Source organism: Excalfactoria chinensis, chromosome 1, assembly GCF_039878825.1.
Source record: "Excalfactoria chinensis isolate bCotChi1 chromosome 1, bCotChi1.hap2, whole genome shotgun sequence".
NCBI lineage: Eukaryota > Metazoa > Chordata > Aves > Galliformes > Phasianidae > Excalfactoria > Excalfactoria chinensis.
The window spans coordinates 38173755-38201018 of record NC_092825.1 but is presented as its reverse complement, the minus strand read 5'-3'; the positions used below and the strand labels follow the sequence as shown (position 1 = coordinate 38201018).

The following is a 27264-nucleotide window of genomic DNA, read 5'->3' as shown; positions in this document are numbered from 1 at the left end:
AAATGTCATTAAATATTATTTCTACATTTTTTTCATATTTTATTTATCATCTTCCAGTACAAATTCAAAATGTTACAGCTAGGTTGATTAAACAAAAGCTGCTTTCATATTTTTGCATGATGTTCTATGCAGATTTTGGTTGGTTTAACTGCTATTTGATAGCTTATGATCATCAATTACAATGACAAATATAGTTATAAATATGTATTTAATGCAGTTAAATAGCAACTCTATGCCAAGAGATTTTTTGTTCTCACTTTTCATAGTTTTAAATTAAATTATGAGTTAATTTTCTATTTCTGTACTTATTCTATCTGATTTTGAATCATGAAATGTTGGCAACAATTCCAGTAGTCTCTCCCATAAAGATGTTGCCAAGAAAATTGCCATTTGGTACCATGCATTTTCTAGTTAGAGTTTCCAAGGCATGTAGGTGAACAGAAATTAATAACCTTTTATATAAAATCCAATAGCTGTTACTGGAGCATTTGGAGTGCCTTGTTTCAAGACACGAAAGATCACTGAGGATGACAGTGGTGAAACGGCAAGCACAGTCTCCCTCAGGAGTTTCCAGTGAAGTTGAGGTCCTCAAAGCTCTGAAATCTCTGTTTGAGCACCACAAGGCTTTGGACGAAAAGGTACAGTATGGAAAAATATATATATATATAAAATATACCCTCTAATTTACTTAACTGTGCCTTATGATGCTTATTGTGTATTTCCTTCTTGATATACGTCTTTTACTTAAAAGGTTTATATGAATTCAAAGAAGTACTTGGGAATGTATGTCCAATAACTGCACTGCAACACATTGCTATCTTTAGCTATCTTTTGTAGCCAGTAATACTGACTCTTCAAAACAAGCAAATCTTACCAGAAAGATTTCCCCTGTTTAGCACTAAATAAACATGGATGGAATTTATGTCTCTGGTGTGTTTATGTGTTATTGGTGAGAAAATACAGACTTCTCAAATTTTAAAAGTTCATAATTAGAGTAAGAGAAAAAGACGTTTTTGACTATCATTTTTAGTTGATTTGTTAAGAAAAAATGTCCAATTTATCTTCACAGAGAAAAGCAACCATCAGGTTTTACTGTCCAATCTAAGATTTGAAAAACACTGGTTCTCTTAAGATAATTAATGTCAGAAAAGTATACCTATCTATTCTTTCATACGAAAACAACCAATTCATGTTGACATTACCAATATCTTTTTATTCATTAGCAGGTAGGTAAGAGAGCTTTTATTCACTATGAACAAAACTGATTCAATTCTAGCATGTGCAAGTGTTTTTAAAAGCTCTTTGTGGGCTGCAGATATGGAGAAAAAGAAGACTTTGACAGCAAGAAAAAAAGTGGGAAGTGGTTGCTAAGAGACAGAGGAAGATGGGCGATATTTTGCACCAGCAGCAGTGCTAACATGACACTGGCTATGTTAAATTTCGAGATAATAGGCCTGCACTTAAAAGCCAGAATACCCAGTCATCTGCATCTGTGTTGGATATATCCAGAAAAAGGAGAGCAAACCTTTTCTGCTGTATCTGTGGCTCCATAATGGAAAACCGTTCTTTAAAAAGGCATATTATAGCATGGTTTGATAGATCAAGTGACACTGGATTATTCTTATTTTATGAAGCCTTGTTTAGTAAAACTCTATCTACTGCCCAAGGAAATAGGAGTATATTGAAGGACCATATGAAGTGTAGGTAGTACATTATTTTTGGAGTAATAAATACAATTAGAATAAAATAGCACTTGCTTCTATGAACTACTGTTACTCACTTACTGTCTTTAAATTCCATAATGAAGAAAACAAATTGAATCATCAGAAAAACAAATTTATCAGATAAACATACTTTACAGTAGTTACTGCTTCTTTTTCACTCACAAGACAATGAGTTAGAACAACAGCTTTTCTTGTATCTGTCAGAAATTAAGATGGTTTTGTTTGCTTTGTTTGCTTTACCATAGTTTTGAAGAGAGAATCAGTGCAAAATTCATTGCAGTGTATCTTTATATGACTTTCAGAGGCTTTGGCTTTCTTTACATTCAAAGTTTATTCAATATGAACTTACATAGTTCAGAAAAATAAAAATTACTTCAATTACTAAATAATAAGCAATACTTAGAGTAAAGTAATATTCAAAATATATGAATACCAAAATGCATTAGTATGGTCCTTTGTAAGCTGAATGATTTTCCTGGAATGAGAAAACCTGAAATCTTTATTCAGCTGTTGTATTATTCTTCAAGTATATTTTGAAATCAGTTGGGACAGAGAAAAAATAATTAATAAATAAAGTTACTATTTCTGGGCTGTAGAGTAGGTTTCCCCTTCAAACCATAATAATAATGTAGCACTGTTTTCTCTTTTGCACTGGTTTAATGAACACTTTCCCCCAGCTTTAACAACTTCAACAGCACTTCACGCGGTTGACCACAAAGAAATAGTTGCAACATTTCCAATGTCACCATGGCATATGTGAGTCTCAGTCAGCTGTTGACTGCTCAAATGAAAGAAAAAAGACTTCTGTGTCAAGGCAGAGTTGCTTTCAGTTTCTTTCGAAAATATTATAGTTGGGGAATAAATCAGGACAATCAGACTGCAATTTTACTTAGGTTATTATAAAAAAGACAGCGTATTAACTGTTTAGCTGCAAAGCAGGAAAAGGAGGAGAAGGCAAGGCAAGGCAAGGCAGGTCAAAGCAATTTCCAGCTTTGTCTTTGTTTCATGCTGATATTGTTCTGTGTTGTTCCTGACAGAAAGAAAAGACATGGATTTATACGAACTTATTAGCTTTATATTCAGAATAATGAAATTAATAATTACTTTTTTTTTTTTTTTTTGAATTGTCATGTAAAAAACTGTCTCCTACACTGTCATAGAAACAGCTGCTTTTCAAGGAGTGCTGTTTTTCAAACTGTAAAATGTCTTTATAAAAGCCACTAGAATTTAGTTGTACAGCGAAGGAGGTTAAGGATAATTTTCTTGTGATTCCAGCTCCCTGTGGAGCTCTTACCTCCTCAGTAATGTGGACTAGTTGCTTTACAAATTCTAACACTCCTCTAAGCAAACTCAATTGTTAAACATTTTAAAACATATTTAACATGTACATTCTCATTTGTAAAACAGTTAGGCTTAAATACAACAAGCTTTTAGGAAACATTAGGAAGACATAAAGTAAAAGGACAAACTAATTGCATGTAATTTTAGCTAGTAACAATTACCGTCTTGTGATATTTTCCTGCGTCATCTTGTCCCTCAGCAATGCTTACAGCCAAGAAGACTGAAGTGAGAAAGATGATTCTCATTTCTCCATGTGTGTTTTTAGATGCAGGTTGAAATTTCCATTAAGAAATTATATTCTGACAGTTTGCACTGTATAAGAGGTTGAAATAAGGCTTCTTGAGACAGAACTACAACATTTAGTTATCAGTGGAGTGGTAGTGAGAGACAAAAATTACAGTGGGAACTGAAGCAGGAATTGATATAGAAAGCAAGTTTTAGGAGCTACAGCAGAATCAGGAACCTCTAGGAAGGTTGAGAGCATACAAGGAGGAGAGAGAGTGAGGAAAAAGAACCACAAAGATGATCAGAGGGCTGGAGCATCCTTCCTACAAGGATGGTCTGATAGGGATGGGATTGTTCAGAGTGGAAAAGAATCCAAGGAGATCTCATTGCAGCCTTTAGGTACTTAAAGAAAGCCTAACAGGGGAGATGTGGATGGACTCTTTGACAGGGAGTGTAGTGATAGGACAAATAGTAATTGCTTCAAACTAGAAAAGGGTAGATTTAGATTATATATAGGGAAGAAATTTTTTCACTATGAGAGTGGGGAGGCACTGGAACACACTGCCCAGAGAAGATATGAATCACATCAGGATGGCTTAAACTTCACTTGGGTCAGGTGAAGAACAGACATAGTCGATTATTGCAGCTCAGCTGCTGATGACATAATCCTACTCTACCAGAAATGACCATTTAAGCTACAGTGCACATCTCTGGGAACCTTAAAAGTTATATTTCAGTCTTACAGTGCTACAAGAATGGAAAGGAAAGGGGGAAAATTAATAAATCAGAAATTGGCATAAAAGATTGAGAATAATTTTAATATGGGAGACATCTTAATATTTCTTATATGTTAAGAGACTTCAAGTAACTTTTGTTCCTTTGGATACCTCTGTCAGTCATTATTTCTGTTCTCTTAAGTCTAGCAACATTGTTTAGTGCATTGTAGAACTATACTATTATAGTATTCAAAAAAATTATGTGAATAATTTAAGCTGAAGTGTGCAAAGGGGATGAAAAACCTCAAAAGTACTACTAGATCTGCATTGGTCAGAAAGGCTAAGAAGTTTCCTCTTTTTAGTGTTCTTCTCCTTAACATAACTTTGGTCACTATTCTTGAGACTTATGGGCTCTTCTAGCAAAATGGGATTTCCACTGCAATCAATAATGATAGAAAATAAAGTATGGTAGGAAAGGTAATAACATTTTTTAGATTAGGTGGTATCACAGGAAAAAGTATGAAAGTTTTAGGGTATAAACATTCCTTTATGGGTCTCCCATGTTAGTCAAGGATCTGAAAACAACTATATAGACATGAAAATCTGTTTTTTTACTTGCTTTGCTTTGCAATGGAATCTGTTGATCTAGTAGAATGCATTCACTTCCTCTTCAATTACTCCTTACAGACTTAAACATTCTTAGATCATTAGCTGGATCTAGGATGGTGAGGCAGGAATGGTGATAGAAATATCTGCAGAGTTTCGGCCCACGAACTGTTGTAGTCAAGTTACTTAATGTGACGTGTCTAATGAAATTGTGTGGTTTAGCAGATGAGTTGTTACAGAATCTCGTGATGGTCAGAAGAGATAAAGTCACTAAAATACAGCACGGAAGTTCAGATTTACCTTTTAAGCATACTGGAAACCTTGAGCCTACATTGCTAGCTTAGGTTATCTATAATTACATGAGCTAATGCTGAGCCAGGATGCACAAACAAAAGAAAAAAATGTTTTCAGTGGTGTTACATTGTTGTTACTGCTGTTTTTCATTGTTTCATTTGTAAAAGATGCTTGTAAGCAACATTTTATGTGTATTGTAATTTAAGAAAATTAGCACTTCCTTTGTTTTCCATAGTATTATACACAAACTGTAGAACAGCAGTATGGCATTTAAAGTTTGAAACCCATTTTTGTGGGTTACATTTTCCTATGGTTAGTTTTAAACATTTACTACAGAATATGTCTAATGAAAAGATGCAACAGACACACCTACAGACTTGCCAGGCATACTGTACTGCATGTGGAGGATTATATAATCTTTAAAGAAGAAGATATGATAGATAAGATAGAAGAAATGTTACAGTATATATTTTGATTTTTCTTCTAGGTAAGGGAGCGTCTGAGGGTTTCTTTAGAAAGAGTCTCTGCACTGGAAGAAGAACTCGCTGCTGCTAACCAGGAGGTAATGTAAAACATTTCTCTCCTTCTGAGGTTCAGCTTCTTTAATATTCTGTCATGTGTGTTCCTTGTCACTTTTCTTAAAGGTTTCAGAAAGAAGGATAAATTACATTCTGAGTAAGCTGATCAACAAGACTAATTTAAGGTGCTGGTCAGACTGATTAATAGAACCTTTTTTCTATTTTATTCAGTTCTGAGCAAACTAAAAGCTAGTTACAGGCTCCTAAAATTTTTATTAGATACATAAGAAGAGTTTATCTACTAATTTAATCATTTGAATTCCCATTTTACTATAAAATTAAGTAAAACATTTATAGATGTGCATTACAAGTATATTAACATTTACATTTTATAACTAAGTTAAGGAGGAAAGTATATGGCTGATGTCAAAATTTATGTTTGCCATCCCTTTTGACTGCAGTATATAATGGTGAACTGTGGTGCCATATAACTTTTGTGAATTTAAACAAGAATTTTTTCCCCTGTAAGTTACTTTGCAGACTCTTCCCATGTTGTGCTTTGTTTGAAAATGTGAACCCCATAACCCAGTTGTATTATAAATGCAGTGCACACACAAACAGAAAGGAATTGTGCATCCAGAGATGATTCTGAGTCCTGACTGTATAATGGAGTCAGGTGGCCACATTGCCACCCTGATCACACTCTGAATCTTCACCTGACATGTGACTCTCATACTGTTTAATGTAAGTTAGACAAGCAACAGAATCGGATGAAAAAAATTTTGATTTATGTCCATTTCCTGGTGTTCTTTTACTGGACTTTAAGTCATAAACTGAAAACAACAACAGGAAAAGTCAGCCTACTACCAAATGCTTGTGAGAAAATGCAATGCCTATAATTCTGGACAATGTGTGATAACATAAAGTATGTAAACTGTAGTAGTTTTTTCTCTGTTTTGTTCTGGTTTGTTTTTTTTTTTTTAAGTTAAGCTGGAACAAGTAACTTTAAGTGGCTTCTTAAAGAGGGTCTGCAGTTCTTCCTTTATATAAGCTATAAACTTATTTTAAATCCTCCCTTTTATTTGGGCAAACATAATATAGTTACTTTATCTGTAAAATAAAATCTCTCTTTTACTGTTCCATTTAATGGAATAGTTGGGTTCAAATGATTTTGTTATACTATTGAGTATGAGTAATCTGTTACTGGTATTAGCACTTATTAAACAGAAAGCAGTCCTTTTGAACAGTGAAGCTGAATGAGATACATCCCATTATTCATATCACTCTCATTCATTATCCAAGCTGACTTCACTGAGCATGGGACCTGGTCTTTAGAGTATTGCCTTATTATCCAGAGATTGAAAGAAAACTATTTTAACTTGTATTGGCAGTGTGAAATAGAACCATACACAAATTAGTTTGAAATAGGATTTTCATAGCCATTCTTGCTCCTAGTGCTTAGAAATGCTAAAAAAAAAAAAAAAAAAAAAAAAAAAAATTGTCTCTAGATGATACTAAGAAACTTAAAAAGGTATTTAATTAGCAAAGCCTAACATGACCATTAACAGAATCAAAATATTGGTATCGCAGTTTCCCATGAGGAACTGTTCAAGCTTAAAACTGGAAATTCAGTTAAATAACAATAAAAAAGAGATAGACTGAAAGAGATAAGTGGATAATTTTCATGCAGATAATGTTCACACAATTAGCAATTTAAATGAGTCAGAATTAGTTAGACAATCACAATGTATGTGCCTGTTCTTATACTATACTGCACAATGAATGCATAGGCAATACGGGGCTTTAAAAATTTATCTTACTATATGTGAAAATACACAAGTGAAGTTTCCAAGGGAATTAAACTTATGCTTTTCTGTAATTTCCATATTCCTGTTATTCAGTGTCTATTTGCCCATGAGAATTTGTATTTAATTTTCATATCTGTTTTCTCATACTGATTGTAAACATGTACTACATACTCAGAACTGTATTTAAACATAAAATAATGACAACAGCACACGGTCCCCTCATTAAAAGAGCATATGGTTAAAAATATAATGAGAAATCAGGGATAAAGGACCGTAGAAATCCGCCTGTTAAGGTAGAGCCTTCCTGTGAAGTACCCATCTTATGGCTGTTCTGACACAGCAACAGGGAGAAACAGCAGACAATCATGAGAACTTGCACTGGAAATAAACTCATGTAAAAGGGGAGGGGAGACTGTAGCTCCCTTCACTAGATGTAAATGATCTCTCAGATTTTTGTAGCATATTTTATACATAACAAAGAATGCAAAAAAATCTGGAACATCACAATGCTGGTTTCAGCTGTAGTTGCCAGCAGTGTCGTACGTAGCCCTTCTTATTTGAAAGGGAACTGTAACACCTAGTGACTTTAAATTGCAGGGGCAGTGAGATGGGAAACTAAAGACACCGGGTCAACTTATCTTGTGTAGCTAACATTTATGTGTAGTCACATCATGGTAATAGAGAAGGACAATGACCTGCAGTTACACTAACTGACTGGATGTGACTTAAGTCATTGTGGTTGGTTGTTCTGAGCTTTTCAAAAACTCCAAATGGTTCATTGTTGGTTTAATTCTGTGAAGGCAATAGTTTTTATTTAAATTTACATTTTACTGGGAGAAAAGTTATTTAAATGAATATTTTATATTGCTGCAATTGATTTGTGAGCATGGAAGGGTCCTTATAACACCAGTCTGGAGAGTCTTCATGCAAACTGTGGTATGATAACAGCCTATAGTAATTAAATTCCATAATACTCATAATATTTGCTTTTTATCAGCAACTATCACATGCTTACCCTTCAGATACTTCCAAAATAACACAATACTTTATTTGGTTCCACATAACCCATGGTCTCTTCAAACAGCTGTAGCTGGATGTCATAATTTACACCTAGCAGTTGTACATGCTGCAGGAAGTACAGGAAGTACCACACCAAAGTCAGTGGGACAGTAATGTAGTGTCTGTTTATGAAAGATATGAAGGCAGATGCAATGTTTTTGAGTGTGCATATGAACATTTGCAAATTCCAACAAGGTTCTGTGAACCAGTTTCCACTTTACACACTAATTTGAATTTTTACGCTCTCATTTGCAAGCGAAGTGGGATAAAAACTTTTCCTGCCAGGTTTAGTCACTTATCATCTTCATCGAAATTAACTTTAGTACTGAAATTACTGATAAAATAACCTTTTTTTTTTTGTTCCTCAGCTTTCGAGATCCTCTAATTAGTGTTATGAGCAGGTGTCTTTGTTAAAAGTATGCTAATGTACAGCATGTGCAAAAACACACTGAGATATTTTGTTCGCCCTATATATCACTAGTAATTCTAGTTCTAATGGCTTTCAAAGAGTAGGGAGCCCATAGCAATGCCTTTAAATCTATTTATGTTCCAACATAAAGTGTTAAATGACAGCAGTTGTGATTTCTATTAACGGATTTTACTGTTTCCCAGAATTTTATTATTTTTTATTTATTTATTTTTTATTTTTTTATTTTAAGTACTACGTATAATACTTTGCACTTAAATTTCCTCCTGCCTTTCTTAAATATTTATTCAGTCCTTTTATAGTCTTCCTGTGCTGTTAGGATTTGTGTGATAAGTGACATTCCCAAACCCATTTTTGTTTCTGTTTAATTTACTGTTTTTTTCCATTTTTCCTCATTAGTAGACAATGTAGCATGAAAAATACTGTGTTAATTACATTCATTATCTCAATTATATACTATCAGAACTCAGAAAGCACTGGGACTGTGTAGAATATGAAATTAGAAAAATTACTGGCTTGAGGTTTCACCATACACTTTTTCTTCAGCATTTGTTGAAAATGACATTGCCATTTGCACATGCCAAACATGATACTGCTTCTGTCAACTAACACATAGGCCAGTCTAGATAGCTTGTACCTACTTCTGATGGCTTAAAGCATGTTTTCCAGTGAAAAATCTGAAATAGCCTTCATCTGTATCGTCACATTTTACTGTATTTTCTCAACGCTGTGTAAGTTATCGCTGCATAAACTCTCACCTACATTCAAATGGTCATTGTTTTTTGTTTGTTTTGTTTTTTGTTTTTTTTTAAAGAAATAACATTACACAGCTCTAACTTTGATGAAGGTTTCACCACAGTTAAATTCATTTAACCTTAATTAACAGAATTTCATTAGCTAACAAAATTTAAATTTCTATGTAATTGTGCCAAATTATATATTCTCTGCAAAGTTGCACTTCATTAAAATATCTTAGTTTGGGTCACAGTTAATACGGATCTTTCATTTTATGTATTTGTGAAACTTCATAATGATTTTTGTTGTACATGGATTTGTGACTGAATGCCATTGCCACAGATTTATCATCGGAGAACACAGTGTAGTTTCACTCCTGTCACCCACAAAACATCCTGAGACCTACTGCACCTCCTGCTACAGAGCATCCTTATGTATCAATAAGTATATACACATTGAACTGTGATCAGCTGTAAATTATAGTTCTTGAAGAAAACAAACAAAAAGAAGTTTTGTAAGATAATGCTTAATGGAATGTGACAAAAGACAAATAGGAATGGAAAAGTGTGATTTGCTAATTCTTCTTTATTTACTGTTCTTCCAAACCTGCTGTGCAGCTGTGAAACAATTGTTTAAATATTCATTAAAAGAGGCAGAAAGCTAGACGTTTGAAATCTACTTTGCAAATCTCTTCAAATCTGCTTCATTTTTAATCTGACAGAAGCATTTGACTTATTGAAACGTTGGTCCCCTGTGATTTGAAAGAATGATGGTTTATTTCATGATTTGGTTTCATCTCTGAATAAATGTTGACTGAAGAGCAAAATTTTCCAGATTCCTCCAAACCTTGTAACACAAACACTGCTTAAAAATCAGCGCCTTCATCAAATGAAGCACATACGTAATCCCATGCATTCTCTTATTTCCCCTTTTTATGTGTGTTGTAGAAAGTGTTTTTAGGTTGTTCTATTTCATTCTGAAAACAAGTTAGGTATCACTACTTTCATATAAAAATATAATCTAATGAAGATAAATATTAATTCTTTTACATATTTTCTGTTTCCCAACTATTTTTGTGTGTAAATAATTAAAGAGAAGGAACTGGGAAATACAGTGAAAGTATTCATTATACTCTTTTGGTTGAAAGTTATATTCTCACTTTTATACTACCATTTGCTTCAGTTTTAAGAGTTTTGCCTTTAGGGTGAGACTGTATAACAAAATTTGTTCCAATCTTATTTCAAACAAATAAATATTTATTGGTACATTTAATAGCAATTTACTCCATATATTCCAATTATATTCCAGTGCTTTTACTGTCCATATTTACTATGATTATTTGTGCATTGCTACACTCTCAACAGAGCTCTAGTAAAGGACTATGCTCCATAGGGGCCCTGGGAATATCACTTCCAAGAGTCAAGTTGATCCTGTGCTTTCTGAATGCCCTTGCCTCCCAAAAGCACTAAGGTTATTATAACTGGATATAGCTCTCCTACAGAAGAAGTAGCAGAGGCCAAGCTAATAGATTTCATGAGTAAGATGATTCATTTCATAAGCACTGATAGATGGATACAACTAAATTTCATAACTTGATATTTGACAGCTAATGGGTGATGCAGTGTTCCACCCAGATACACTATCTGCCAGGTTTGGTACACTGCATATATCGTGGTATACTGTGTGACAGTCATTCACCATGTCACAACTCCATGCTGGAGATCTAATTATGTTAACACAAGCCCTTACCCAGCTATGTGCCTGTTCTTTTTATTGGAAGAGAGGCTGGGACTGTAGGCAGGGTGAAAACTACAATGCTCTCTATGAGGGTCTGAGTCTGAATAATGGTAGGACATTGTGCCCAGGGCTCACTACAGAGCAACTGTCCAGGAATTATCAGCATATATGGAATATTTAAATTTCTGAAATTCAGTTATTGCAGTTATTTTGAGGGCCTGCACAATACTTTATATGCATCAGTATATAGGGATAGTGGGGCATGCCTGACATTTCTGCATGACAGCAGAAAAATACGTCAATATATGACACAGAGCCATGCTGAAGAATACATCTGAGTGATAAATTGATCTTCTGTTGTCTTCTCTACTTTATTCCAGAGAATTACAGAATGGGAAAAGCTATGTTTCTAGCACAGATTCCAAGGGTTTATTTATCACCAGTTCCTCACCTGATGTAGAATAAAGGTAGAGAGATGACACAGGAAGAGAGCCAAAGAAACATCAGCTAAGGGAATAACAGAGTTGGTAGGGGCCAATGGTGCAGCTGAGCATATTTCACATGAGTTTGCCTGTACACCTGAAGCTCCAGGAGATTAATAAACTGAAGTTTATTAGTATGTGATTTGCTTAGGGATCATTCATAATCAACACGAGGTTTGGCTCTGGGATAATTTCAGATTGAATTTAATGTAATGTGTTTGCCAGCCTGTTTAGGGAGCTCACAAGTCAATGGCGCAGAACTCTCATAGGCCCTGGTTTCATAAGGTTATGTTGGAAAATGCCTTAAACACAATAACTTGTTAAAGAACATACCATAACGTTATGCTTGGCTGTTTTGCATTGTTGAGCTCACCACTGCTTTTACGAAGGGATAACCCTGAAAATTTTAATGCCCAATTTGCACACAGTGCCTTTCTGTAAGACACTGGAAGAAAGAATACAGCACTTCTGTTTGATCTAATGGTTTGGGATTCATAGGCTTAGAAATGTGTGTTGTTTTAGCATACACCAGTTGTGTAAGTTTAGATTTAAGAACACAGCTGATTATCTTTTCATCTTTGTGAGGTCCAGGGTTATTTGACATTTGTCAGATGAGATGTTTGGAGGATCAGGATAATATCGCTGCAAGAATTAGTCTTGTTGATTCTTTATCCTTAACAATCTTCTTGTGCATTCATCTTGATGAAAATATAAAACATGTACCCATTTTGCTTTGTTTATGATCTGCTGTAATGATATATGGTTTTATTATTTATTTCATGTATTTCTTTGGGATGATTAAGTAATTTTCTGTTTATTTATCATATATTACATGATTTATCAAAAACATCTACATCTATTAACTCTCAAAGCAGGTTTTAAATAGTGCAACAACATCACAGTATTATATTTTATGCCTATTACTCTCCATAATCAATTTTTAATGCATAAATTGACTTTACATGCTACATTTGAATAAAAATATATGTTAATGACTCAAGTCAGTCATTAAAATCAATTTTAATCTTCAGTAGGTTCATATTCTTAAACCAACATTCCAGTTAATATATGAATCAGCAGATGTATCATTTGGGTTTTCATATTTGGTCACCTCAGCCCAACAGTACACCTACAGGTCTAAGAGTATTCTCCAAATTCTTAATTAGCATGATGGTAAAAGCCGCACATCTGCAATAAGATGAACCAAGGGTATTTTGCTACTCGTAGGTCCATATTAGCTCTCCTTTATTTACGAGAAGAGCAAGATCCATGAGTTTGACAAACTGAGTCCATGTGGGATAATTAGGAAGAGAGACTAAGCTGGGTCTATGCAATGAATAGAATTGTCTTTGTAAATGCTAATGTAAGCAAATACACTTATGAGATTTTAAAAATCAGTTCTGTTTTGTTTTTTAAATTATTGAAACAAAATCCCATCATATATCTATACTGGAAGTAAATATAGAAATAATTTTATTAGGATATACTAAAAAAATATTTCAGCTTTGATGAAGAAAATTAGATGTGCTTCTGGATATTGAAGGGTAAACTTTTAGAAAATGTCAGCATTAGGATAGATTGTATAATGTTTATTAATAAAAGTAGGCATTCTCAGTATATAGGTGGGATTACTTTCAGAGGAGATGTGGTAGAATTATATTATTTCATTCCAGCCTTAAGAAATGTCCCAGTTTAGTTTGCATGGCATTGTATATGGAGAGTTTGTACATTTATACTTGTGGAATGTGTTTGTATAAATGCGTAGGTTGATCCACAAGTAATGCTTCCTATTTAGTTCCATGGAAACTAGAACAAATATAAGGAACACAATGATACTATTTGATAGAGAAAATATGAAGTTGAAGTGTACCCAATAATCTGGGAAAAATCTTAACAGATTTATTTATTTATTTATTTTTCACAGTGGTAACTGCAGAGTTGCTTGAAATGGTTTATATTCTGTTTACAAAGAGCGGCCCCTATATAACAGAAATATATGGCACTTGCAGAAGATCACGCACAATAGCACAAAGTGATAAGGCTTTATTTGGTTCAGAACTCATTATGAAGTGAAGGAGACTGGTAAACCCCATTGCTTTATTACTAGCCAAAAATGTTAGTGTGTTATTACATTCATAGTCAAAATGACTGCTGATCCACACCCCTGGTTCAGAAAGAGCCAGAGCTTAGTGATGGCCTCATTGCAGAAGGCCCTGTGGCCATCTGAGTGCCCCAGCTGTGGGTGCCACAGACCACAGAATCCTGGTCACAAGCAGAAATTCCCTGATAGGTACACTGATAAAACACTGACACCTCCAATCTGTCAATAGGCACTGCGAGTACAAATCAGCAACAGTGAAGAATCACAAGTATGGTTAGTATTCTCAGTTATTTTTATGAATCTTCCTAATTCAGAACATCCCTAATCGTTTCTGCATGTTGTCATTCATTATTTCTATTTGAGTGATATAAAAGCAGCTTGAAAATGCAAGCAGCCATACAAGCAGAGTCACAAAAGGCAGTGCCTACATCAAGATTTTTTAAGAATTAAATAATCAGGAAGCAGAAGAAGCAAGATGTTTTATCTTTAAAAAAATAAATAAATAAATAAATAAATTGCATTACAGAAGGTAAAGATATAAGCTACAAAGGGCTGGATCTCAGTGTATGACTGTATGATCTTCCACCTTTACTACAAGATACAAACCCCCTTGACTTTTTAAGCCAAGCATCTTTTATAATGTCTCTTTGATCAACTTGAAAATTATTGCTTTAATCTGAACATAAATTTTCTTGCAGCATTAGCCAACATATGCTGACTTTCTAGTAATGGTAGGAAAACACTTCTTGTCCATTAAGGACCACAAGTAAATAGATTCTCTTTCATTTTCTCCTTTTTTAAGTTCCGTATCACAGAAATATACAATATCTGTTTCATTAGGCCTACTGCTGACTAATCAACAAGGGTTGTAAAGACTTCCTCACAAGAATCATTTCATCTTTGTGAGGATCTGTCCATAGTAATGAAATCTAAACATCATTATTAATACAAGGTCAGTAATTCCAAGAAGGAAGAAAGAGAAGAACTTATTATGTAAAAATCTTGAAATTATGTATGAGTTGTAAGTCTTACAGTATTTTCTTTGAGAAAACTGTTATTTTTCTTGAGAGGTCAGGATTCATTTTGGCTCAGTTGTGTAAATTTTTTGCAAAGCTTATTACTTAAAGAGCTAAAAAGACACTGGGATGCAGACAGACATAACATAAACCTTGTTGGTGTTGTCAGTCAGATACAAACATGGATTTTAAAAGTGAATTTTCAAAGTTCTACAAATGTTCAATTTATAATCTTTTTCAGATTCATTTAAGTAGCTGAATGGGAAGAAGTTAAAAAAATGTAGTGCATTTTTCCTCCCCCAAAAGGAGGCTATTCATGCTGAAGATTTCATTCCCCACTTTGCAAAATTATTTCTACATTCTGAAATGGTCTTTGTTTTTTTTCTGTGTCTTTTGTTCTTTCTCTGTGTGGTTAAGGTTGTTTACAACAGTGCGCAGTCCTTGGTCATTTCAGTTCCTACCTGTTGTAAAAAAAAAGCTCTAACAATTTCAGCACTGAAGTCATCCTCAGGGAGATTTTTTTTATTTTATTTTGTCTTAAAAGACTCTTTTATGTGTTTATGATAATTTCATTAAATCTGAATCTGCATTTATAATTGTCTGGAGCTTTTTTATTAATTTCATTTTATACAAGGATAGCACTTGCTTCTCAGAATATATAAATACATATATACACATACATGTTTATTTTCCTTGATACTTGGTTTACCTTTCCATAAAACAACTACTTTTATTAGGCAAATTACAAAAGAAGGAAAGCTACACAGAAGCAGGCTTTTATATCATCTGTTTTGCAGTAATTTCTAAATTAGATGTGCCAGATAATGGGCTTTTACTCAAGACCAACCCTTCTGAAACCTCTCATCAGCCTTGCACAAAAAAACAAGGTCTTCAGCAGCTTTAATGATTTTGTTTCTTGGGAAATGGCCTGGAGATCCATTAGAAAGAGAGGATTTACCCTGTTGGAAGAGAAATCTTACTGGTCTCCTTTCTGGTTATTGCAGCAGAATAGATTGTCAAGAATAAAAAGACAGACTGGAATCCATTAGATCTATATGGCCAGAAAACATGGAGAAGAGCAGATTAAACAAAGTTGCTGCTTTAGCTAATATTTCTGATTTAAAAATAAATCAATAAATAAATAAAAAGACAGCTTGTCAAAAGCAGTACAGAATTGCTGCCATGCAAATGGATCTCTGCACTTACTGACAAATTTCAGTGTTAAATGGATGCTCATAACTAATGAGATTTTAGATTAAATCATACCATACATTCCAACAATACCTGCAACCAAAATGAAATTTCAGGTTTGGTTAAAATCAATGAACAAATTATTATTTTGTTTTAGTTTCCAAATATTTGCTGGAAATATTTTCATGTTAGCTGAGAAAAAATGAATTGCTATCTGCCTTTTGAGATTCCATTTCCCTTCTTTAATCCCATGTACCAAAATTGCTATGGTATATGTAATTTACTCTATTAGAAAAAAAAGATTGTGACTCACCTTCAACTGCTATCGCCTTTTAAAAGAATGTTGAGGAGGTGGTTAAGACATACCCATGCTCTTTCCCTCTGTTTTTGTTTTGTTTTATTTTGTTTTGTTTTGTTTTGGTGGTCTAATTACTTTCTCACTAGTATACGCTTCATCACTATTAGTTACTCAAAGAGGAGGTGAACTGCATGGGCACTTCCTTTGACTGCCAGAAAGAAATAAGCCCATCGGGATTTGAGGGTTGTCTTGTAAATCATGTCATTGTCTGTATGGAATTCAACCTCTTAAAATCCTGTCAGTTCAAACCAAGCTACTTCTCATTTTGTGGCATATTGCTACCCATCATGCCGGAGAGGACACTTCCAATGCAATAGTGTTTTGCCAAAGCACAAGCTACTGGCCAGGAGAAGAAGCTTCACATTGCCACTCTATCAATCTCTTCTATCTCTGGAAATAATTAAAAATATTTCCATCTTTATGACACTGTGAGAAACTCACCAACAGTAGATTAACTAAATAGTTGTGTAATATTTATTAGAATATACTTTTTTATAGGGAAAAAGAAGTCTTATGAGGGCTTATATGGCAGAAATCAGAGTGACATCTTCCAAAATCACTGAAGCTGGTGCACTGTGTTGCAGTTGTATGTACAGAGATCAAATAGGTCTGGTTGCAGTACAATCAATCTGCTAGTTCAGAGGTACTTTTGCACAGCTCTGTGTGCCTGATCAGCACAGCTGGTGCTGGGCTGGTACCTCTGTTTTGCACAGTGAGTACTTGTGGTCCAGTCACTTTCCTACAGGTCTTTGGCTGCCAACACTGTGGAGCACACTGAGTCCTGGCACATGAAAGGGATGCTCCATCAGCCTGCCAACGGTGACAGAATGATGTAACTTAGAAGTGGTTTCTGTCATGAAAAATATGCTTAATTAAGACAAAAGGTAGGCAGTGGAGGAGGTTTTGAAGTGCCAGAGACCTAACACAGACATGGCACTGCCTCAAGTCTTGAGGCGGGCCAGCCTTGGCCCCCACTGCTTGCTCTGGCCACTCAGCCACTGCTCTCACAGCAGTCTTTCTTCAGGCCATCTCAGTGTGCATCTGGCTCTTCTGGCAATTGCCCCAGGCTCTCTCGTCACTCTTCTAGTAGATTAGTCCATTTTGATCTTCAGTCCCTCCAATGTGGCTCACAGGGTTAGTGCTAGAGCTCCCATGGCCTCTTCCTGGCAGCTAGATACACTGCTGTGGTTGATAGAACACTGTTGGGCTTGGTCATTGTTTTGCCTTTCCTGCAATACAACATAACCAAATGCACAGAGACATGGGCAATACTTACATGAGTATTTCCCTCAGGCATGCAGCTTTCAGGCATGACTGAAGATAGGATTTTCAATTGGAATATATTTGAGGCCTAGAAATTGCTAGTCTTCTAGCCAGAAGAAATTTAAAAATATTGATAATGTTTTTATTTATTAGAAAAATTTAACAGCTCATTCAGATTGCTTGCCATTGTACAGTAAAGGGAGATGTTCAGTCAAATCTTTTTGTACCAGTTAGCATAATTCTACACATCACATTATAATGCTTTTGAAGAGTTCCTGTTTAGGATTTCCTGAGCTGTCTGTCTTGCAGATCTAACAGTGATTTCTTCCCTGATGTCAATATGTGGGAAAAAATATGCAGATAAGTGTATGCTGTGCAGCAATCGTGAGGCTGCAAATGATATATAACCGAGGGACTGAAAGGAGTATAAGCAGAAATGCAGCAGATGGAAACACTCTGAGACAGCACTGTGACAATTTGTTTTGCCTTTGATTTGTAAATTGTGTGTTGACTGGAGCAATCTGCTGAGAAATTTAAAATATTTGTCTCTCTACTTGTGGCAAGAGATTTCCTCTGTATTTTGAAGAGTTCTTTAACCTCCATCTTCCAAGGAAATAATGTTCTTAACATCCATAAGCATAGTTACTGAGTATTTGGACCTTTAGTATCTCAGTTTTCCCATTGTTAGAACAGTTGTGAAGATGAGTGAATTAATTATTGCAAAGAGATAAGCATCATGGCAAACAATGTGATAGAGATACTTTTTTAGGCAGTACATCTGTACAGGCCTAGAAACAAAGGTGATCTCTTTGAGCAGTGGAGGCAGTTATTTCCAGGTGCAATTCTGAAAGAATAACAAACGATGCTTTTGTAGCAGAGAATACATTTTTGTGACTTCGATGCTACCATTTCTAGTCTTGCATGACATATAAATCTGTGTTGAAGTTCTGAATGTCCTTTTCTGGACTTACTTGTGCTGCTTCTGATATTCAGCAAATTCATTCAGACTGAGAAGATGTAGACACAAATATCTTAAAGTACTGCAGACACATTTGTCACACCTCAACTGACAGAGTCATTAAAATTGCAGTAAAATCTGAAACTATCCAGTGAGTTTCTAATTAAATATTGAAAATCTCTTTTGAACACGATTATTAAAAGATGACTTTTTACTGGAGATGAAATATAGCAAAAATCAATATTTTGACATACCTGTTTTTTTTTTTTTTCTGTAAGTTCTCTGCATACAATGTACATTAGACATACAGGTGACCCCCACTGCATGAGTTCCATCCTTCCTAGAAGCCACCCTAAGGAACAAATAAATTGTCCCTGGTTAGTTTTAAATGTGTTTTCCCCCAGTGAAAATATTCAAAATGCCTGGTCTTTATTATGATTCACAAAAGGATAAGTTTGTTTTTCAATGAAAAGATTTTGCAGGTGTGTGTTCCATGCTGTGTTTTTCCTCCACCACAAAAATGAGAGAAATAAAGCATATTGTTACTACAAGACCTTCATGATACAAAAGGCTGATTATTATTATAATTCTTTTCAGAAGTTACATATAAAATTCCAAGGATATGTGCCTGCATTTCTAGGTCTGTACATTAAAAAAAAATAAAATAATAATTAAAAAAAATTGTAATAATGACAAAATTTGTCATTTAAATCAGTTAACCTCACTTAAATGTCTCTGAACTGACTAAGCAGCGGCTTCTGAAATGTTGTGTTTTGATTAACACAAATTAGAAACATAACTCTAAAAGAGTGAAGTAAAGTGTATGAATCAGAATTTAAATTTCCATTTTGGGAGAACCAAACCACACTGGTCTCAAATCATCCTTTATTCTTTGTGCTGCATTCAATTATGGAAATGCATTTAAAATTATTGTTTATTAAACCTTCACACAAGGCTTATCCCTGCCAAAATTGAAGCAGTCAGAAGATGGACATTTTTTAAATGTAGGCTGTTATAATAATGTAGGAGGACACCCAAATAGGGAATTTCCCTGTTCTCTGAAGGACTTAAATGTACAGTGTAGTCATGAGTAGTTTGGCATACCATCCATGAGAAAAGAAACACTTTTTTGATTGCACTAAATAATAAAATAAAATAAAGTAAAATAATAATAACAATAATAATAAATGCAGCCTTTTAGCCTTTAGATCTGTCAGCTGTAGCAAATTAAAAGAAATAGGTGTCAGCAAGTTTCATTGGCTAGAGCAGATTCATTCAGTGTTGAAAAATCAAAGAAACAAGTTCAGAAGTTTTAGATAGGTAGGGAGAGTATTAAAAACAACAACTTAAAATAATTGTCTTCCTTTAACGATTACATTCTTTAAATGATCTAAATTTTTACTGGTTGTATGGAACTGCCTAACACTATATAGGTGTGTTTAAAGTCTCTTTTATCCACAAAAGTTATATTTAACAAGTTGTAGGACTAGCAAAGTGAATGATAAATTCAAAGAAGAAAAATCAAAATAGTAAATTCAAAAGTATTTGTTATTTTAAATATTATAAAGAATCCGACAAAAAAAAAAAAAAAAAAAAAAAAAGCCTTTGATGTTTTAGCCTAATGTGATTATTAGTTAATTAAAATATATTTATTTCTCTTCATGCTGTAGGCATCTGTTCAATGGAAAATATATTTAAAGCAAGATAATTACAGCAGTTGTCTCAATCTTTCACTGGCAGATGGCTTTAAATACAGTTTAAAGTGCAAAAACATGGGAAGAAAGTCAATATAGAAATTGATTACTCAACTATTTAAAAAATTACAATAGGAGTTTATTTACGGGCCATATGCATTTGAAAACACACATTTATGTATTCATCTATAGTTTTATACACACTGCAAGAGGGAAAATATACATTGATGAGTTAATTGAAATAATTTTCTTCACTGCATCTGAGGAGTGAGAGGGACCAGTTTCATATGTACTATCACAGCACAGGCATGGCTTTTATTCCATAATATGATTTTTTTTTCTGGAATATCTTCAGTCTTTCGATGGAATTATTTTTTCTAACATTTAGCCATCATAATGGAAGCATCTAATTTAAGATAATTATCTGTTTTCAGTCAGAAGAAAAGATATGTGTGTCATTTATCCAGTCTCTTTTGGACATAGAATGTCCTGATGGTGATGTTCCCCCTCCAATTTTTACAGAAAATATCAGATAACCACTTTAATATAAACATTCAGCACTTTGGCTTTTCCATTATCCTGGTCTGTGCAAGACAGATAATTTCAAGATCTTCAGCTCAGCTATTGTAATTGTGCCTTAAGTCAATGGATAATAGCAAATGACGAAGGGTTAAGCTTATCTCTGTACTGGGGTCTCAGGCCAGAATTTCAAGCAAAAATTGCTATGGTTAAAAAAGTACCCAGAATATTCTTGTAATTTACAGAATATGATACCGCTTCTCCCTAAGGGTGTCAGAACACTGACAGCCTAACAGCAAGGGCTCTGTTTTATCTGGTCCCTAACTGGTAAAGTAGAAAGGGAATCTAATGTTTTGAGGACAAAAAATATGTCATATGTCTGTTCATATTTTAAGAGGTATTACTCAGATATGAGTCCAAGGTTGATAATATAGTTCCGAATAATTGCACAATGGTTATATTTATGCACCTTTATTTTTAAAATGTCTTTTATTTCATTTTAGCAAATATGACTCCATCCTCTAGAATTTTACCATTACCTTTTTCCAAAAGAAAAGTTAGCATGAAAACCACTCAGAATTACATCAAGAATTAGTTCCTTGACAGTGTTAATTTATAGATGCTTGGAAAACTGTCTGTGGACATGTTCTGTAATTGAGAGGTAAACATAAAAGCATAAATATAAGGGGTAGGTATGCACTTACATTTCTCAGAAGCAGTACTACTGAGTTTTATGTTATCCATTCAGGAAACAGAATAGAACAGAGAGAAGTCAGCTTATTTTCCAGTAAGTACATGATATTTTTGGTACAATTACCAATAGAGAAAGCAATATCTTCAACATAAAAAACGACTTGCAAATGTACAAAAAAAAACCCAAAAACAATAACAAAACAAAAACAAACAAACAAAAAAAAAAAAAACCTTTATTTATATGTTTTTCTTATCAAATAGTGCTTAAAATGCATGTTGTAGTTCCTAACTGGTAGAAAGTTGAGAAAAGGAACGCTCAATTTTACATCACTTGTGTTTGATTCATATGTTTTGTCCCTGTACTCCTACAATGACATGTTGTCTATTGTGTTCAGTACAAAAGGATGAATCTTACCCTTGCACTTTTAGGAAATTGATGACCAAGAATTCTTCCATGTTTCAAGGTGGAAATTAAAAAAAATAAACTAGTACAAAGTAAAGATAGGAGATAAAACAAGACTTAACACCAAATCTCCAGTCATTTACTGGTTCTTTTGTATCCTTAAGGGTCTTTAATCATTAGTATTATGTTTTTTTGTTTTTTTAACTTCCTGAATGTGTCAACCTAATACTGGATCTGCTATGAATGGCCAATTTGGTATCATAATGACATTAAATTTAACTGCTCAGTGATTTTTGGTTTTCTTATGCATACTGACCATTTACTTTCTGTCTCTTGCAGATTGTAGCTTTGCGTGAACAAAATGCTCACATTCAAAGGAAAATTGCAGCTGGTGAAGGGCCTGCTGAATCAGAGCATATTGAAGGAATGGAGCCAGGGCAAAAGGTTCATGAAAAGGTATAAAATACTAGTTTGTATTGGAATACACAATCAATATGATAACTAATCCAATCTAATATTTTTTTAATGTGAATGTTTTGAGACATTTGTAGCGCTGTACACCTTACCATCTCGCAAACAAAAAATACACTTCAGGACCAGTATGCTTGAATGTTGCCCTTTGAGACTGATAACCTGTGTAAAATAACAGTTACAGTGAAATAATTTTATCTTCTACTGCATGATATAACTTTAACTAGTAAAACTGTACCTACTCAAGAAAAGTAATAATAATTTTTCATAATTTCATTTTGTTTTTCTATTCTATAGCTGAAAAAAAGATCATCATGGCTTGGGTTTATCTTACTTCTGCTGTTGTTGTATTAACATAAGAATTAAATTCATGTGAAACCATGGCTTAGCCATGATTATATATTTTAATAAAGAAATGCCAGCAAGTCCTGCTAGTGAACACACTTCTTTCCTGGAATCATTTATGTGCAATGTATTTGATATTCTTGGGATCAGTTTCCAAATACAGTAAAATATTCTGGACTTGTTATTTTTCTTTAAAACAGTATTTACACTGACCTTTCGACTGTGCATAAATTACTTTGGCAGAACTAATCTCTAATGTATACCTAAAAATTATATTAACCAGACACTCAGAATGTTCTAGTAAAGTGAATTTGTGATTTATTAGTGTTACCTGCTGTTGTATGGCTTATTTTGCAAATTGAATAAATACTGAGTAAGTCTAAATGGTGAACAAGTTTAGCTTAAGTGTATGCATTTTGCTTCATATTACTGCTACAGTTTATACTTGAATTGCCATAATGAAAACTATTTTAGTGTACCATTCTCCTGTTAATGCAAATATTTACATCTTTGTGTTCTTACATTATAGAATATTTTATATTAATTAATATTGATCTTTTTCAGTTTTTCGTATACATACCTCTCACCTACAGTGAAAATTATTGTGGGTTGTTTTTGTTTTTTGTCTTCTAACTTCTATTGTAATGCTTAAAATACTCTTGATTTTGGAAATTATTTACATAGGTTCTACATTAAAAGAGAAATAATACATAATGTCACTTCTCTATTAACAGCGCTTATCGAATGGCTCCATAGACTCAAATGATGAAACCAGTCAAGTTATAGAACTCCAGGAGCTACTTGAAAAACAGAACTATGAAATGGCACAAATGAAGGAACGTTTGGCTGCACTGTCATCCCGGGTGGGAGAGGTAGAGCAGGAAGCAGAAACTGCCAGAAAGGAGCTCATTAAAACAGAAGAAATGAACAGTAAATATCAGAGAGACATTAGAGAGGTAAGGAGTTCAGTATATGTACCTATATACCTTGCCATTTTTTTCTCTAATACTGATAGAAGCTGACAGGGATCAATGAATATGAAAAGCAAACGTGAGCAATGACAAAACCTCTTGTACATACGAAACCCAAAATTTACAGTAAGAAATAACTGTACAAATCTTGTTAGAAAACTGTATTCATAGAAGCGCATTGTGTGCAATTATAATAGGAAGATTACTGTGTTTTAGAATTGTTGGAGCGCATAATGGCAACTATTTCAGTCATTTCCATATTTTTATGCTGAAACAGATTTAACAGAGATGCTCATCGTATAGATAACCTAAATTACATTTTAAAAACTTCAGGCCATTATGTAAATAATAGCATTTTATATAATCAATTATTAACTGTATTCTTGTGTGTCAGCTTCATGTTCCATGTTATTCACTTCTCTCAATAAATCTGGCTAAGAAATTTCACACTGCTGTATGTAAGCATCAGAGAATATCCGTGTCTGGCATGGGAATATATTGCAGTTTTTTCTTTTCTACTCTTAAATTTGTGGCCCTCCATGGCACTCTCCAGAATATCTTATGCAGAAATTGGTACGTGTGAATGGTTGGCTTCTGGAATTTATTTATTTTAGTATTCAAAGGTAGAGTAATTGTCTGTAACATTCCTTTCTACAATACAGTTATTTTGTTCATGTGTGTGTTTGTGTGTGTTTACATATTATATAAATATTCAGCCTGATATTCTTAGTTATCTGACAGAAATGTTCCTCCTGAATTTCTGACAGTACTGCCACATGAAAACCTCTTCTCACCTATTTGCTGCTTCTTTTTTAAATACTGTATGTTTCTTATAAGGTTACAACAAAGTTAGCAGTCATGTTTCTCCTTTTGCAGAGCTGCTCCCTGTAGAATGGTCTCTAAATTCTTCACTCTCGTTTACTTTCTGACAAATATTGCTGTTTCCTGGACACCCTGATTGATGCTTGCTGTTGCTGCCACTTCTGTCTTGCTAACTCTTTATTTCAACCCTTTGCTTCCTAAGCAAAGTGGCCACTAATAAATTTTAATCCTTATCCATAACATACATGGGTAATGTACTTGAATGTCATGGCTATGTTGTGATGCATACAGTACTGCAGTCATTGGTATTGCTGCAATTCAAGAACATGTAGTCTACTGTCTGTTATGTGCACTTTGGCAAAAATTTTATCAGAACCTAAGAATAACAGTAGGTGTGTATATACGTTTCTTATGATATCATCATCCTATATTTTTATTATTATCCAATTATTTCATGATTTCCATTTTCTGATAAAATAACTGACATTGTTTAAAAAGCAAACAAGTAAATATAAGCTGAGTTTGCAGTGCTTACTTGCATTGAAAAATGCAGAAACTAGAAAAATATACAAAATGTGGGAATTGTTTTTCTGCTCTACTCAATAGCTGCCACTTTAAGTATCTTTGGTGCATGAAACCAGAAAAGGATTAATTTCTCCTTAAAACAGAAAAGTCATGACATACACACCATATACTGTTTGCTGTTAGCATGAAGAGTAAACTGGTATAAAATTGCATGCCCTTTTAATTGACTGATTCTTGATTTCTTTTTTAATTTCATGTTAGGCAATGGCACAAAAGGAAGATATGGAAGAAAGAATCACTACACTGGAGAAGCGCTACCTCAGTGCACAGAGAGAATCCACTTCCATACATGACATGAATGACAAGCTGGAAAATGAACTGGCAAACAAAGAAGCCATCCTACGTCAGGTGCAGTATCTGTATTATTCGATTATTTTCTTCATACATAATGAAAGTTAATACAAAAGAGAGATTTTTACTGGGTTAATCTGCTCTTTTTTTAAATCATGTTAGTCTAAAAAAATACTTTTGTTTTTTTCTTCTGTAAGCCTCATGTTAGTCACTATGACCATGAAAACCAAGCCAATGTGTGCATTCAGTGTTGTGAAATAACTGTTTTCTAATAGCATCTTGTGTAAATGTACAATGTCACATCCCATAAGTAAAGGATTGTCTTTGTTTCTTATGTAAAGACTTTCTAAATTTGGGTGGTTGGGTTTTATTTTAAAAGAAAAATGAATAAAAAAGCATAGTCAAAAGAAATTAATTTCTGCAGGAAAAAAAATAGCCACAAAAAATTTACATAAAATGGTGGCATATGAAGTCTTTAGAATCTACTACATAGTTACAATTTTATGAAGATAAACAACCTGTGAATATCTTTTTGAAAAGAGCATAGTGGAATTCTGCATTTGTCTATTGTGGTGCTTTGTTTCCACAATGAATCCAAAAGCTGAAATGTAAAATGAGCAAAAAACACTTTTATATTTTGAGGAATACGTGGGGAACTAAAATAACGTGAAGTTAATATAATTTAAAATGTAAAAGATGAAAATGCCCTTAAACCTCACCTTTGGTGTCCCAGGTTTTTATTTCTCCTCATCTATCATATCCTATAAATAAATAAATAGAGTGGCATATGGGAAGTAAGCCAGTGTGATCTTATAATCTATTTCTATGATTGTATGCAGATATATTTACACACATGCACAGATTACTCTGTGTATATATATATATATGACTACATAAGGAAATCAAAGTATCAAAACTCAAATACTGTTGCTTATGCCAGTTTCTTTTGAGTATTTCAAGATATATTTTCAGTTCTTTGGGGCAGGCAGATTAGAAGGGAATGATGGAAAAGCAAAGTACCTCCACCTGTCCTTAGAGTCTTTATTACTGGTAATGTAAGTCTTACTGTGCTGTAGAGATCTACCTACTCAAAGCAGTGACCAAGACAACTACATTCTGAATATATTCAAGCAGACTTTAAGTTCACTTGGAAGATCTCAATATGAAAAGCTTATTTCTTTATGCTTTTGGAGAACTTCAAAACAATCTCATATCCCACTCCTTTTTCATGATGACTTTTATTACTTGGAACAAACAGGAAAGCAGGTAACAATTATCTATCCATTACAAAATTCTTAATTGTGATAAATCTCAGTAGGCCAGAAAATACTGCAGTTATCAAAAGCCCTACTGTTTCTCTTTAATAGTTATCACATATTAAACTATTTCACATTTGTAAAATGAGACAATTATAGCTTCACAATGCATAATTTCACTGAAACCTTAAGTAACTAGCAACCATTATATGGTAATGAATGAATTAGTTGAGTAACAAGTGTCAGTCTTAACGTTTCTAATTACACTTTGTTCAGCAAATTCACAGGGAATTCTATCCTTCTGGAATTGTACTTCTTTCACATTTTAGCTTGTGTACATAAACTTTTCTGTAAGGTGGATGAAATACTTCCATTTAGAAATTTCTCCTTTTACTGGCACCAATACTTTTATTTTGCTTAGATAAACAACACATGGACCAGAGGAGGTTTTTATTCATCTTCATAAGTACCATTTTATGATACCTTTTTTTCACCATCATATGATCCTGAAGCCTCAAATCACTCATCATTAATAAAACTGGCAGCCTACACAGTTCCATGCTTGAGGTAAAACTTTTCCAGTAAGTTCCCCCAGGTTGTGGAATGCCTAAGCCTTTACAATGAGTTTTGATAGCTTCCCTGATACCTAAGTGAT

The 27264-nt window shown here is 33.8% G+C and overlaps 1 protein-coding gene across 10 annotated transcripts in view; it reads left to right on the top strand.

The window, feature by feature from the left end:
- Positions 1-27264, top strand: part of PPFIA2 (PTPRF interacting protein alpha 2) — a 286892-nt gene that overhangs the window by 197204 nt on the left and 62424 nt on the right. For all 10 annotated transcript variants that reach the window (XM_072355420.1, XM_072355392.1, XM_072355401.1 and 7 more), the window contains 5 exons: positions 474-638; positions 5394-5468; positions 22208-22324; positions 23419-23640; positions 25264-25410. In XM_072355420.1, coding sequence (XP_072211521.1) covers positions 474-638; positions 5394-5468; positions 22208-22324; positions 23419-23640; positions 25264-25410 — 726 coding nt within the window. The remainder of the gene's footprint in view (positions 1-473; positions 639-5393; positions 5469-22207; positions 22325-23418; positions 23641-25263; positions 25411-27264) is intronic.